General features: G+C 40.7%; 1 protein-coding gene across 2 annotated transcripts in view; it reads left to right on the plus strand.

The window, feature by feature from the left end:
• Positions 1–13523, plus strand: part of CHN2 (chimerin 2) — a 283549-nt gene that overhangs the window by 260395 nt on the left and 9631 nt on the right. For both annotated transcript variants that reach the window (XM_026508512.4, XM_026508522.4), the window contains 2 exons: positions 5443–5527; positions 9277–9450. In XM_026508512.4, coding sequence (XP_026364297.1) covers positions 5443–5527; positions 9277–9450 — 259 coding nt within the window. The remainder of the gene's footprint in view (positions 1–5442; positions 5528–9276; positions 9451–13523) is intronic.

The following is a 13523-nucleotide window of genomic DNA, read 5'->3' on the forward strand; positions in this document are numbered from 1 at the left end:
TAACTATTTGAGGGTAGATCTTTACTACAGATGCAGTTACTTAATGGATATAACTGAATGTAGGTTTTCCATATTATTTGGGGTCATTTTTATAATTGATATTCTTTAAGAAAATTATCTATGTCACAGAACTTATAACTTTGTTAGTATAAAGCTAGCTTCTCAAGGTTTGTGTTTCATATCTTCATTGCATTTGCATTAGTTTCTCTTTATCACTCGTGTTTTTCTTGATCAGCCTTGCCCAAGCTTTGCCTATTGTAGAAATCTTTTAAAATCACCTTTTAGGTTTTTTATCTTTTCTTTCGATCTCATTATATTCTGCAATAATCTTTATTATTTATTATCTCACTTTGTTATTTTTCTAGCTTCTGAAATAGTATACTTAGCTTGTTAATGTTCAACCTTTATTTTTAATATATTCATTTAAAGTTTCGGTACTCCATAAGGAGTGTTTTCTCTGTCTTTCAATTTCAAATATTTCTATTAAGATTTTTTTTTTTCTTTGCTGAATTTGTAGAATTGTTTTAAATTTCCACATATGCTGGGGTTTGGCTGTTGACTATAGGTCTTTAATTTTATTGCCATTTATCAGAATATGGTCTCTATCATATCAATTCTTTTCTATAGGTTGAGGCTTGGTTTGTGGTCAGTTTGCATAAACATTTCACGTGTTGCTTTAAAAGAGTACATATTCTATGAATTGCTGGGTATGAGGTCCCTTTTATAGCCCGTATATTAACTTTATCTATTTGATCTATTAATTTCTGTGAATAGATGTTAAAATCATTATGATTATGGATTTATCAATCTGTCCTTGTAATTCTTTCCACTTTTGCTTTATATTTTTTGAGACCGTGTTGTCATGTGCATTACAGCTCAGGATTATTATATCTTTAGGGTAAAATTAAATCTCTAATTATTATGTAATGACCATCTTTATCACTAATAAAGAAAATATGTTTTTTATATCAAGATATCTATTTGGGGTTTCTGTTGACTAGCATTTGCTACGTATGTTTTTTCTATCCCTTCACTTTCAACATTTCTATTACATTATGTTTTGAGTGTATTTCTTGCAAAGGTTTTTTTTAATATCTGAAAATTTCTGTCTTTTATTTGATGTTAGGGCCACTGATATATATTGTGATTAGAGATGCATAAGGATTTTTCTTTTTTTTTTTCCCCCTCCCTGTATTTACTGTGCTGCTCTATGGCTTTGTTTCCTTCTTTCTTGCTTTTTATTGGCTTGATCAAATCTTTATTTCTTTTTTCCTTACTCACTCAGTAGATTCCATCCCACTCTTTCTGCATATACTCAAAATTCTAATACATGTGTAATTAACTTAAAATCTTCCTCAGTTAATTAGCAGCTCTACTTACATACCCCAAATGATGAGAACTGCAGAATGCTTTAACATTTTTAAGCCCCTCCAATCTCCCATGCCGTTTTCTCCCTTTGTTTATAAGTCCCCTGAAATTAGCCATCTTGCTGTTGTTTTATGCAGACACAGCTTGATTAGATCGACCCCTGTTGCCAGTTTCTTGCTCACCGTGGCTCCTTGAATCCTGTTCTTTCCCACTAGGTTCAAAATGCTTCCCACAGACGTCTATATCCCATTGTATTTCTCTGACTAAGGATCTGTGAGTGAACACTCTTAGCATTTGTCTGGAAAATATCTTTACTTCATCCTCACTCTTAAATGGTAATTAGCTGGGTATAGAAGTTAGGTTGGCAGTAATTTTTTCTGAGCACTTTGATGAAATTTTTCCATAATCTACTAGCTTCTTTTTGTTGAAGAGAACTGTTTTCATCATAATTGCTGTCCTTTTATAAAAACAACCTGTTGGGTGTTTTTTGGTTTTGGGGTTTTTTTGTTTTTGTTTTTTGGAGGGTTTTTTTTTTTTTTTTTTAAGGATTTTGCTTGTCCTTTGGAATTCTGCAGTTTCCATATGATCTGTATAGGTTAGATTATTTTTTAATTTACCATGTTTGAGACTCACTTCGCTTTTCTGAATCTGAAGATGTGCTTTTACTAAGTCTAGAAAGATCTCAACTGTTTCTCTTTTTGAATATGCTTCCATATATGACCCAAAGCCCAGCGTCTCTCAGCTTTTCAAGATCGTCACTCCTTCACTTCCTTCTCTTCTTCATTTCCAGTCTCTTGTATATATTGCATCAATTCCAACCACAAGTGAACATGCCCTAATGTCTTCCATCTTTTATTTAAAAAATAAAATAAAATTCTCCCTTATCTCCATATCTCCCTGGAGCTATTTCACTGCTCTGCTGGGCATCATAGCCAAACTTCTTGACAAATTTTCCTACACATTTCTCCACTCCCATACCTCCCATTTATTCTTCATGTCACTTAAGTATGACTTTTGCCCTCACTGATCCAAAGAGACTGCTCTTGCCAAAGTTACTAATAACTTCACGTGTCTGCATCAGTGTTCAGTCCTCATGTAACTGGACCTCTTCCCAGAATTGAACATGACTGACTACTCATTCCCTAAAATACTCTTCACATTTTGGCTTCTGAAGAGCTTGACTCTCTTGCTTCTAAGTGTTGGAGCACAGAGGGCTTGGGTTGAGCTTTATTCTCTTCATTTTCTACCTTCTATCCCTAATAGTTTTTACCCATTTACAAATTCTAAGTACCATTTGTCAGGGGTGGCCAAATGTATACCTCCAGTCCTCTCTCCTCCTCTGAGCTATTGAATTCTGTGTGAATTCCTGCTTGAGCTCAACACATTTAAGTTTAAACTGGCCAGAGCCGAATTCTTGAATTGCTCCCCCAAAGAGTGTCTTCCTTATCTGAGCAAATGTCATCACCATCCACCTGGTTTCTAAATCTAGAATCTAGGAGTCATTCTTAATTCCTTTTTCCCTCAAAGATCCACATTTATTCTATCATGAAGTTTTATGAATTCGGTCTTAAAAATAAACCTCAAATCCATCCACTTCCCATCTCCAACTCCAGCACCCTGATCTTGGCCTCTATCCTTTCTCAACCAGAAACTACTAACTAGTTTCTGAATCTCTTTCACTATGAATACTCTCCCATCTGTTCTCAACATGGTGGTCAGAACATCTTTTTTTTTTTTTTTTAATCATCTTCCTACTTAAAATCCGTCAAGAGTTTCTTATTGGACCTAGATAAAAAGAAAATCTATGCTCATTAATAAAACCTTCAAGGCCCTTTCCTACCTTCAACCTCAGATATGTTCTCTCCCCTCAGTCTGGTGTTCAGGCCCCCTGGCCCTCTCATTCCTCAGTCACACCAAGCTCTTTTGCTCCTGCAGGGCCTCCGTAGATTCCTTCTGCCTGGAATGCTCTCCAAGCCTGCCCCTACCAGTTTGGCTCTTCCCCTCCTTTAAGCAGCATGAGGTTGTTTTCCAAGAGAAGCTTTTCTGACCACTGTGGATAACATTGGGGCCTCTCTTAAGTCTCTCTAGTAACAATTTCTTTTTTCTTTTATAGCCCTTTCCACACACTTTTTTCTTCTCTTTTGGAGTTGTATGATTTTATTTTATTTTATTGATATTGCGATTTCAACCATATATTAACTAACCATCAACTTTGTTACCATAACTAACCAGCACCATCCCTTTAGAGCCTTTCTAGTAAAATAATACTAAGAAACCTTTGATTGCTAAATTTAGAAAATCTTCAACTGCCAACAGAATGCCTTACTGAGGGATTCTTTAAGGACCACGATTAATCTGAGTGGGCCTCTAAATGAACCATGGCATCTTGGCTCTGTGCGAGTGCAGGCTTTCCCTGGGATCGATTCTCGGCATTCCCACAAGGAGGCTTTGTCGTATCTTAGTGCATTCCCTTACAGCACAATTACCCATTTTTAGTAAAAACAATTCTGAGAGGGTTTTTTTTTTTTTCCATTGTTTTTCAAAGCAGAAATAGTATACTGGACAGTTTGCATGTGACAAACTAAAATACCAAAACTTAGTTTCATGCATAGGAACCATGGTCATAAGTTGTTCTTTTTGATTTTTTAACTTGCTTACTCTGTCTGCCTTTACGAATCTATAAGTTCAGGAGGAGGGCACCAGGTCTGTTTTGTTTGCCGCTCTACAGATATGCAATTAGTGTCATATATAAAGAAAGACCTCAGAGTGATGCTTTTTTTGTTTTAAGTAGAGCTCTGATGAGTATCTTCCCAAATTGTACCCATAGTTGTCATCCTCATCTTTTTTTGTGTTAAATAAAACTAGCGTCCTGAGTCACTCACCTCTACCTCTGCAACTAATAATACACTATATGTTTATTAATTGAATTTAAATTAAAAAATTAAAATTAAAAAAAGTAGCAGACTGGCCCCCCAGTCTGTTAAAAAAGATAACACTGTATTTATTTGTTAATGGAGGCTTAAAACTTTGAAAGTCCTTAGTAATGTTTCATAATACTTTAATTTCGTAAAAATTCAGAACATTTCCACATGGGTTTGTATGTCTCCAAGTAGACTGTCTGTGGTGGTTTTTGGCTTACCATGGCCACTTCTGCTTTCAAGGAATCTCCTAGTTCTGTGTCTTGAAGCTCACTGGTGCTAGAGAACATGTATTTTTGTTTTGTTTTGTTTTGTTTTGTTTTTGTTTTAAATCATGACTTAATACATGGTCCGGTCACAAGAGGCCCTGTACCTGAATAATTAGAGGTAAAACCATCCTTACTTCATAATATTCAAAATATTTAACTGGCTGGGGCACCAACCAATCAGACTCACACCAGAGCCAATCAGAAAGGACTTTGAAGTTACACACCCATAGGCCACACCCTGTGTGCTGAGTCCGGACCCTGTCTCTAGGGAAGGCAATTCTGTAGACCCTACATTTTTTTACATCCCTCATTTTTTTAATGCCTGGTTTTTTGGCTTTAGGTTTGTTTTTTGTTTTCTTGTTTTCTTAGAAGTGGCTTAAACCCTTGGAACCTTTAATTGTCCCATAATCATGTCTTATTTATACCTGTCTGGATATTTTACACATGGAGCAACTTTGGTCAAAAGGATGCAGTAATTGAGTTCTGCCTTCCAGAAGTTGCCTAGCTAAATGCAGGTTATGGTGACTGGCCCAGGCTATCTTGGGTTTGTCCACACAGTGCCTTGTTTGGGTTGGTGAGAGTCTCGTTCCTTAGCTGATGGCCGGCCCTGTAATCTCACTGTTGCTCCATATTCCTCTCTGACTCTGCCCTGGGGCACGGTGGATCCGTAGAGGATCTTCAGAGATCAAAGCACATCTCTGAAAATCCTCTAGGGTTTGCTCCGGTCTGTTTGTAACTCCACTTCACTGGGAAGAAAAGGCCCAGTGAGGGATGCTCACTCCCACTGAAGTCTTTCTTTCTTGACGTCATCTCTGTGTTTCACGTCCAAGGCCACCTGCCTTCAAATAACTGAATTTTCTGACATTCTTCTTCTTTTTGGATCACAGGTCCACACATTCCGAGGCCCGCATTGGTGTGAATACTGTGCCAACTTCATGTGGGGGCTCATCGCCCAAGGCGTTCGGTGCTCAGGTAGACACAGAACTTTCTTCCTCCTTGTTCATTTATATCAAGTGACATAATGTTGAGCTGGAGATCACTTCTCCAGAGTTGGGAAACAGGTCCAGGTTCACTCAAAATCTAGCTTTCTGGAAGGTTCAAGTCATCTCTCTGCTTAATGGAGAGACTGTTTTAGGTGTCTGCTGGAATGAAAAGGAATATCATGTTTATTCAAGAAAAGAAAAAAATCCAAGCAAGTACATTTCCTTATGCTCCTACCTGCCACCCAAAAGAGGCAACAGTCCTTAAAAGAAAAACAAATTGATTCCAATGGAATGGCAAAGATAGAAAAAGCACGTTTCTTTCCCACCCCCACTTTACTACAAAAGGCAAGCCATGAAAATAGAAAAACTGGTGACCCTTTGCCACACATCAGGCATTGAGCTAAGCACTTTCTATCCACCATGCCAGTGAGTCTCACCAACAGACCTTAAGGAGATGCAATTATTCTCCCCACCGAACAGATGAAGAAACTGAGGCTTGAAAGGAGTCGTTAATCACCCTTGGCCACGTAGTAAGTGGCGGAAAATTGATTCAGCTCCAGAACCCATGCTCAGAATTTTTCTGCTATCAGATTAGCTGTGCAACTAAAGACCTTGATCGGTATCACATATTTTCTACGCACTTTGAAACTTAGGTGTTTTTCCACCTAGAACTGGATGCCCACGCCCAGTGCTGACAGCACATAACACATCTTATTAAAATACAGCTAACAAAGGAGCAAAGAATTGCCAAACCAATGTGTAACTGGGCTTCCTAATTCATCTCGCCGCACTTTTTCTGGCAAGCAGTGCTGGCCAGAAGCAAGAGTGGCCTCCTGCGGTATACTGATTGGGTTTCCACCAACACCATGACTGATTCCTTCCTTTGCCAGGGTATGATTTTTTAAAATAATTCTTAGGAAGCATTTAAAATAAAATAAGCTAATGACACTACGTTAAGATAATCTGCTGCCCATTTTGGCTCACGGGACTGTGGGACCTTACATCCTTTCTCTGCTTGGAAGGGGCTGCCTTAGTTTCTACTGTGTAGACACAGCAATCACCAGTGGTAGTACCCAGATGGGTCAAGTAGTGCTTGTGTGTGTGGTTTAACACTACCTGCCCCCATCACAGACTCATGAGACAAGCAGCAAACAGGCTCAGAGGCAGCCTCTCCAGGAATGTTCCGGATACCCCCATTAACACAAAAGACCTACTCACCTGGGAGTTACAGAGCATCTCACGGCCCAGCCACTGAGTAAAGCGGTGGACTATCTGAATCACCCAGTGGTCATTAATTCACTGTCCAGATTATACCTGCCAGAAATATCCTAACTGCTGGTATTATCCAATTGGAGTAGCAAATCGGGCCAAAGTCAATATTATGAAAACAAAACTCAGGAATTTGGATTAGCTGTGAATAGCAACCTTCTCTGGGATAAAAAGGGTTTTGGTTTTTTCTGAGTTTTTTTTAGTAAAACATACTCTGAGGTTATAATGTTACTATTCTCCAGTGGCCACTGTTTGGCCTCACATCTCCTTTGAGCGGCAGGGAAATTGAAACCTGATCATTAACGGTTAGGAATAACTGTCACTGCCTCTCAACCCTCTATGTTTTACATATTTTAACTATTTTTTAAATGAACTAGACTTTATTTTATAGCATATGGAATTGTAGTAGTTTGCAAATACTGAATATTTTTATATATTATAAAAATCTTAATTTTAATAAAATGTCAGTATTTAACTCTGCAGAAACACACTGTCACTTCAGATCTTAAAATGAAGTTTATAAGGACATTTGAAACAGAATTGTCACATAATCCAGCAATTCCACTTCTGGGTCTGTACCCAAAAGAACTGAAAGCAAGCACTCAAACAGATATTTGCACACCGTGTTTATAACAGCATTATTCACAACAGCCAAGAGGTAGAAGCAACCCGAGTGTCCATCAATAGATAAACAAAATGTGGTATGTCTCAATACCGTGGAATATCATCCAGCCTTAAAAAGGAAGGAAATCCTGTCATATCCTGTAGTATCAATGAACCTTAAGGACATCATGCTAAGCGAAATAAGCCAGTCACAAAGGGACAAATGCTAATGATTCCACTTATATGAAGTATATACAGTAGTCAAATTCATAGAAGTAGAAAGTAGAATGTGGGTGCCAGGGGCCGGGGGGGGGGGGGAGGTTTTGGAAGACGAAGGTTCTGGAGATGGATGGTGGTGACAGTTGCACTTAGAAATGGTTAAAATGGTAAATTTTATGTTTTGTATACTTGATCACAACTTTAAAAATTGTTTTAAATGAAGTTTATAAAAACATAATAAAACTTACTAATGAAATAATAAGAATAGCTGGCCAGGTATCCTTACATTTTCTCACATATGTGCTGTTTCTTTTATTTAACTTGCATGTAGTGTTCACCGCATTTCAGAGTTTACACAGATTAATTTAGTTGATCCTTATGATTATCCTAGGAGTAGATGCTGTTATCATCCTTATTTTATAAAAGAGGATCCAAACAAGAAAACAAACCAGTTCTGTTTAGTTCAGTTTGCCCAAATCTACAACTACAAATTGATCCATCAAAATACTATTTACTTGAGCTTTATTGAATTTCTCATGTTCATAAAGCCAAGATGATTTAGACCTGGCTTTTTTCTTTGGAAGGAGGGAAGACAGAGAATTCAGCCTAAAAATTACATGAAAATCATGTAATGATTTTCAAAAATCATTTTTTGATAATTTTATACAAGTTTGGATTTTCTCAAATTGTTGGTGTGGTTAAGTGCTTTTTTGTTAGACAGCTGATTACAATTGTCATTAATATATGTGTGTAAAATATATATGTTTTGAATAGAAAGCACCAACTTTGAACAACTTCAGCATTAAATTTTTATTTTTCCAGAATGTAGCCTTGTTATTGTTAGAGAAATTCTGTCTGCAGATACCAACTGCTAACAAGGCTTTTAATGTGTTCATTGAACTTAAACGTACCTTTTTAGCTTTGGATCTTGATATGAGTTTTATAAATAATTATTCAATCATCACATTACATGGCATTGTTCGAAATTGTAAATTCTCAGGTACTCCTGCCAGTATCTAGTTAGACATTATTTTCACTCACAGGTGTCAAAATAAGGAGAGTAGAAAGAACATTGTCCCACCCAAAGTGCCCAACAAGGGGAGGGTACTAGGAACTATGGGCAACTCTCCAGGAAAAGGAAAAAAGATGCCGATGGTCATGGGTCCCTTAGACCAAAGATTAAAGATTCCTACAGAGAGAGTAATCATGTCTTGCTCAAAAGGAGAATCCAGGACTTTATAAAAACAACCTAGCAAAAGTCCTAGGTACCCTTCATGAGCCAAGACTAGCTCTGGGAATCCAAACTCAAACACCTACACGTGGACCCAAAGGTTCCAAGTCCCAAAAGAGAAAAAAAACCATACAAACAACCTAGTGAATCACCAAAACTATCTCAGTGAAATGTTCTGTTCTTATGGTCCAGCAACAGAAAAGGCTAAATGAGAAAAATGGAATTATTCAAGTTTTGTGAGTAAAGATGGCTTTCATACTCAGCTTGTGGAGAGTGTTACCTCTAAATGGGATAGATATTCCAGAAAGATACAGCAACCCTTTGGGAGCTTTCAGTTTTATTTTTGGTGACATATAATTTGGGCTGGGCTTTGACAAAAGGGCCGGGCAGGGCTAATGTGGCTTCTTTGTTTACAGACTGTGGATTGAACGTACACAAACAGTGTTCCAAGCACGTTCCCAATGACTGTCAGCCTGATCTCAAGAGGATCAAGAAGGTGTACTGTTGTGACCTCACGACACTCGTAAAGGCTCACAACACTCAGAGACCCATGGTGGTAGACATATGCATACGGGAAATTGAAGCAAGAGGTTTGGAAAAGACTCTTTGTTACAGTGATTTCATTTTTATCATTTGTTTTTACTGTTGTCAGGGAAACTTTCTTATAATTGTTAAATGGACTCTCTCTCCACTATTGAGGTTGGGGAAATAGTCTGACCCAGCGCGCGCACGCGCGCACACACACACACACACACACACACACACACAAGCCATATCCAGCCAACTACATCAGTTTCTGTTTTGTACCTAAACCTTGCACGTATGCATCCAGTTCATGTTTGCTAAGCATTTATTATGTGCTACACATTGAGGATATAAAAGTCACAGTTCTTACCTTCCAGAAATTCATACCATAGCATGCAGAATCAGAGGGGTGAATAAATAAATGTTAGGGGTGTGTGTATTCAAGACACCATGGAGTCACAGAGGAAGACGTTTCAATGTTCTTTGAGGACAATTCAGGAAGGGTTTATGGCAGAGATGACGTTTGAATTGAGCCTTAAAAAGTGATCCCATTAAATAAGGTAAAGACACTGTTGATCAACACGTACATTCTCTACCGCAGAGAAATTCACTGCTAATATTGGTTCTGTTTGTTTCAAAGGAGAGTTAAAAGAGTAAAAGATCTATGCAATGAAAAACCAAGAAGGCGCAGAAGAGGGGCGTCTGCGTGGCTCGGTCCATTGAGCGTCCGACTCTTGATTTCAGCTCAGGTCATGACGTTGGGGACGTTGGAGCCCTGCATCAGGCTCCGCTCAGGAGGGAGTCTGCTTGAGATTCTCTCTCTCCCTCTCCCACTGCCCCTCTCCACCCATGCGCTCTCTCTCTCAAGTAAATAACTAAATCATTTTTTAAAAGATGTATTTATTCACTTGAGAGAGAGCGAGCAAGCAGTGGAACGGGCAGAGGGAGAGAAAGAATCCTGAAACAGACTCCGTGCCAAGCGTGGAGCCCGACGCCGGGCTCTGCCCCAGGAGCCTGAGACCATGACCTGAGGCGAAATCAAGAGTTGGCAGCTCAACCAACTGAGCCACTCAGGAGCCCCAATAAATAAATATTTAAATAAAAGAAGAAGAAGGCATAGTAAATAGAAACGTTTCTATGAGAAGTTTCTTCACCGTAGACTTGAGTCACCTTCCTTTTATGTCTGCTTTGTTTGGCTACACTGCAGTATCACAACGTTCAGTGGTGTGGATTGAGTCTGGCTGGGGAGAATTCGGATTGCTGGATATAGCTTGGATCATTGGGCCATGTATAAAGGCCAGAGGCTTTAGCCATTTGTGCCATGTGGGTACTCTGCTACCGTTGGTATCCGTTACTGTGTCCAAACTGGCGTAATATGCTCTACAGCTATTTATGCATTGCTAACTATTTCATTCTTTCCAAAACAAAACAAAAGAGGGCATTATAAGCTTGTTATCCCAAGCCTTTTAGAGATAGGAAATCATTCCCTTTTCCCTGCAGGATGAAAACTAGAGCTATTCTGTTCCCTTGAGACTTGCTGATTTCATCTCAAATTGCAAAGTGCCTGCTGCCTTTTGATCGCTGTGCCTGTCCGAGCTTAGTGGGTGCTTTGGGATCTGGTGAAGGTCTTGCTGTAGGGCCTGAGCTGGGTCAGAGTTGAGAAGGGGGTGCCCTGACTCTGGATGAGTAGCTGGGAATAGTATCCCTGGCTCCTGTTGTTTAGAGGGCTCTGCAATTTGGGGTCAGATCATCAGCCCCTCGGGGGCCTCAACTCAGGACCTCAGCTTCGCTGGAGAAGCTGGGACCGTCCCCTGGTGAGCCTCATCAGAGGCGACTGATAACTCAGGCAAAGTTAGCACCGTGGCTGATGTCTGCTGTGGTCCGTGGGGAGCGCAGCGCGAAGCATGCTTAGTTCAAGAGCTAGAACAGCGCAGACCGGGGATTTGTGCCGGGGAGTCCGAGCAAAGGGATTAGAGCGGCGGTGTTAGCATCCTGCACATGCGAGCAGACTCAGAGAATGGGCTGGAAGAAATTCACATGACTCCCACCCCCAGCTTCATTTTCACCTCTGCCAAAGTCTTACCTCATCTTCCATCCCTGGTAAATTCCTTCTTGTTCTGCAAAGGCTCTTTCATGGCCATTCGCTTCTGCATGATGTGGCAGAACGAAAAGATCACGGACTTGGAGTTAGACTCCCAGTCCGGTCTCACACTCGCTGTGGCGTGACCTTGGCCAAGATACCTGCTCCATCTGAATATGTTTCTTCACCCATAAAGTGAATGGAACCAGTCATAACGTGCCTGCGAGGGTTAAAATGAGCTGGTCCATATACATGACCTAGCATGGGACCCAACATACGGGACTCAACCTATGTTGTTCCTTTTGCCTTTTCTTGGAATGACCACCTATCCTAACTCTACCTCCAAACGTGTCTGTGTGCCCCCTGACTTCGCCCATGTGTTTCAGTGCTGTCACAGAGACCCCGAACAACAGTGTCTCCAATAGACAGAAATCGATTTTTCTCTCCAGTAACGGTCCAGACCCTGGAAGCAGTCTAGGGCCAGGTGAGCAGCTCCCCAGGGGTAGGAACCCAGGCCCTGCAACTTGTCGTTCTGCCATCCTCGAGAGCTGCCTTCGTCTGCATGGTCCTGGCTGGTTACCACCCTCTCCTCTGCATTCCAACCAAGGGCAGAAAGCCGTGCTCTTTCTCTTCACATCCACAACCCCGGCACAGTACACATCTCTTCTGCCCTCTTCACATTAGCCAGAATTTACTGGCCATGGCTATGGACGTTGTTCTGCAAATAGAAGGTTCCACTGCAGCGGAGGAAGGGGAGAGCTGATATTGCAAGGACAGCCGGAAGCCTCTGCTACTCTGGCCAACTCCAGTCCATCCTTCATGACTTCCTCCAAAGATAGCTCTTCAGAAAGATCTGCCCCCAACAGCCAGGCAGGGTTAGTGTTCACCGCACCGCTCCCTCGGGCCGCTGCATCCTCGCCTGTGTTGTGTGCTGGTCATGACCAGAGTGAGGCAAGCTCATGTGTACCACCCACTAAAAGAGCATGACTCCAGGTCTCCTTGGGTGGGCTGACCCAGTTGATCAGTATTGGCAGCCTGGGTAACTGTACTGAGATGAGTTCTGAGACTGAGTGGGGCTCGATGGGAAACAGAGCTGAAGTCGTGAAGAAGGTGTCTGACAGTCCCGGGAGGAAGGGCAGCAGGATTTATGCGGTGCAATTGTTGTCTCTGAGGCAGACCTTTACATATGGCAGATAGCATATACGTGGTCCATGTTTCCCAAATGAAGAACAGGAAAGTATGTTATCACTTGCTTGACAAGAGTACCCTGCCCCCACTGTACCAGCACCTTGTTCGCTCGTTTTGCTGTAGCTAGAGTTTGATAGCAGCTCGTTTCTGACTTGCAAGGTCTGAAATCTGACCCTCTGTCCCTTCTGATGCTTTTGGGACCGGGCGAGGCCTTAGGACATATCTTAACAAATCAGTGAGATCTAGGAGCAGAAACCACATCTCTTTCTGGCTCAAATATACAGGGATCAAGTTTCCAGAATCATCACTAAAATTTTATTTTTCTTTTATCTGTATCATTTATTTGAAACTATAACCATTAAATCAATCCTATTTAGTTAAACATTGAACGTATTATCCTATTTATGATTAAAGATAAAAGGCTGTAAAATTTAGATTGTTTCAATAAAATCAGGATAATACGCAAGCATCCACGTACGTGTGTGTTCCTAGCGCTGCACGCGGTGTGGCACTTGGGTTAAGATGATGCTGGGGAGTAAGCGTGTTCCTGCCTGAAGCAGCGAAGTCCCATCCAGCAGTCTGATGAACAAGGAAGCAGGAGACTGTGGTCAATGAGAATCTTAAACAGGGGCTCACTTTGCAAAGCCAGGCAGGAAGAAGACCGGATCCCTGAGGTCGCTACTGCGGCACAAGCAAATGAAGACAGACTTGCCTGGAAACTGAGACAGACAGGTCCGGCTTCTGACATGAGCATGCGTAATATACAAGAACACTGTATTTGTTCATTTCCTGATGGCACACAATGTAAATATGAAATTAGAGTCCCTTGTAGATGTTTCAGGAAGCTCAAGTCTGTCTCTTTTTTCAACA

The sequence above is a fragment of the Ursus arctos genome, unplaced genomic scaffold (genome assembly GCF_023065955.2).
Source record: "Ursus arctos isolate Adak ecotype North America unplaced genomic scaffold, UrsArc2.0 scaffold_3, whole genome shotgun sequence".
Classification (NCBI taxonomy): Eukaryota; Metazoa; Chordata; class Mammalia; order Carnivora; family Ursidae; genus Ursus; species Ursus arctos.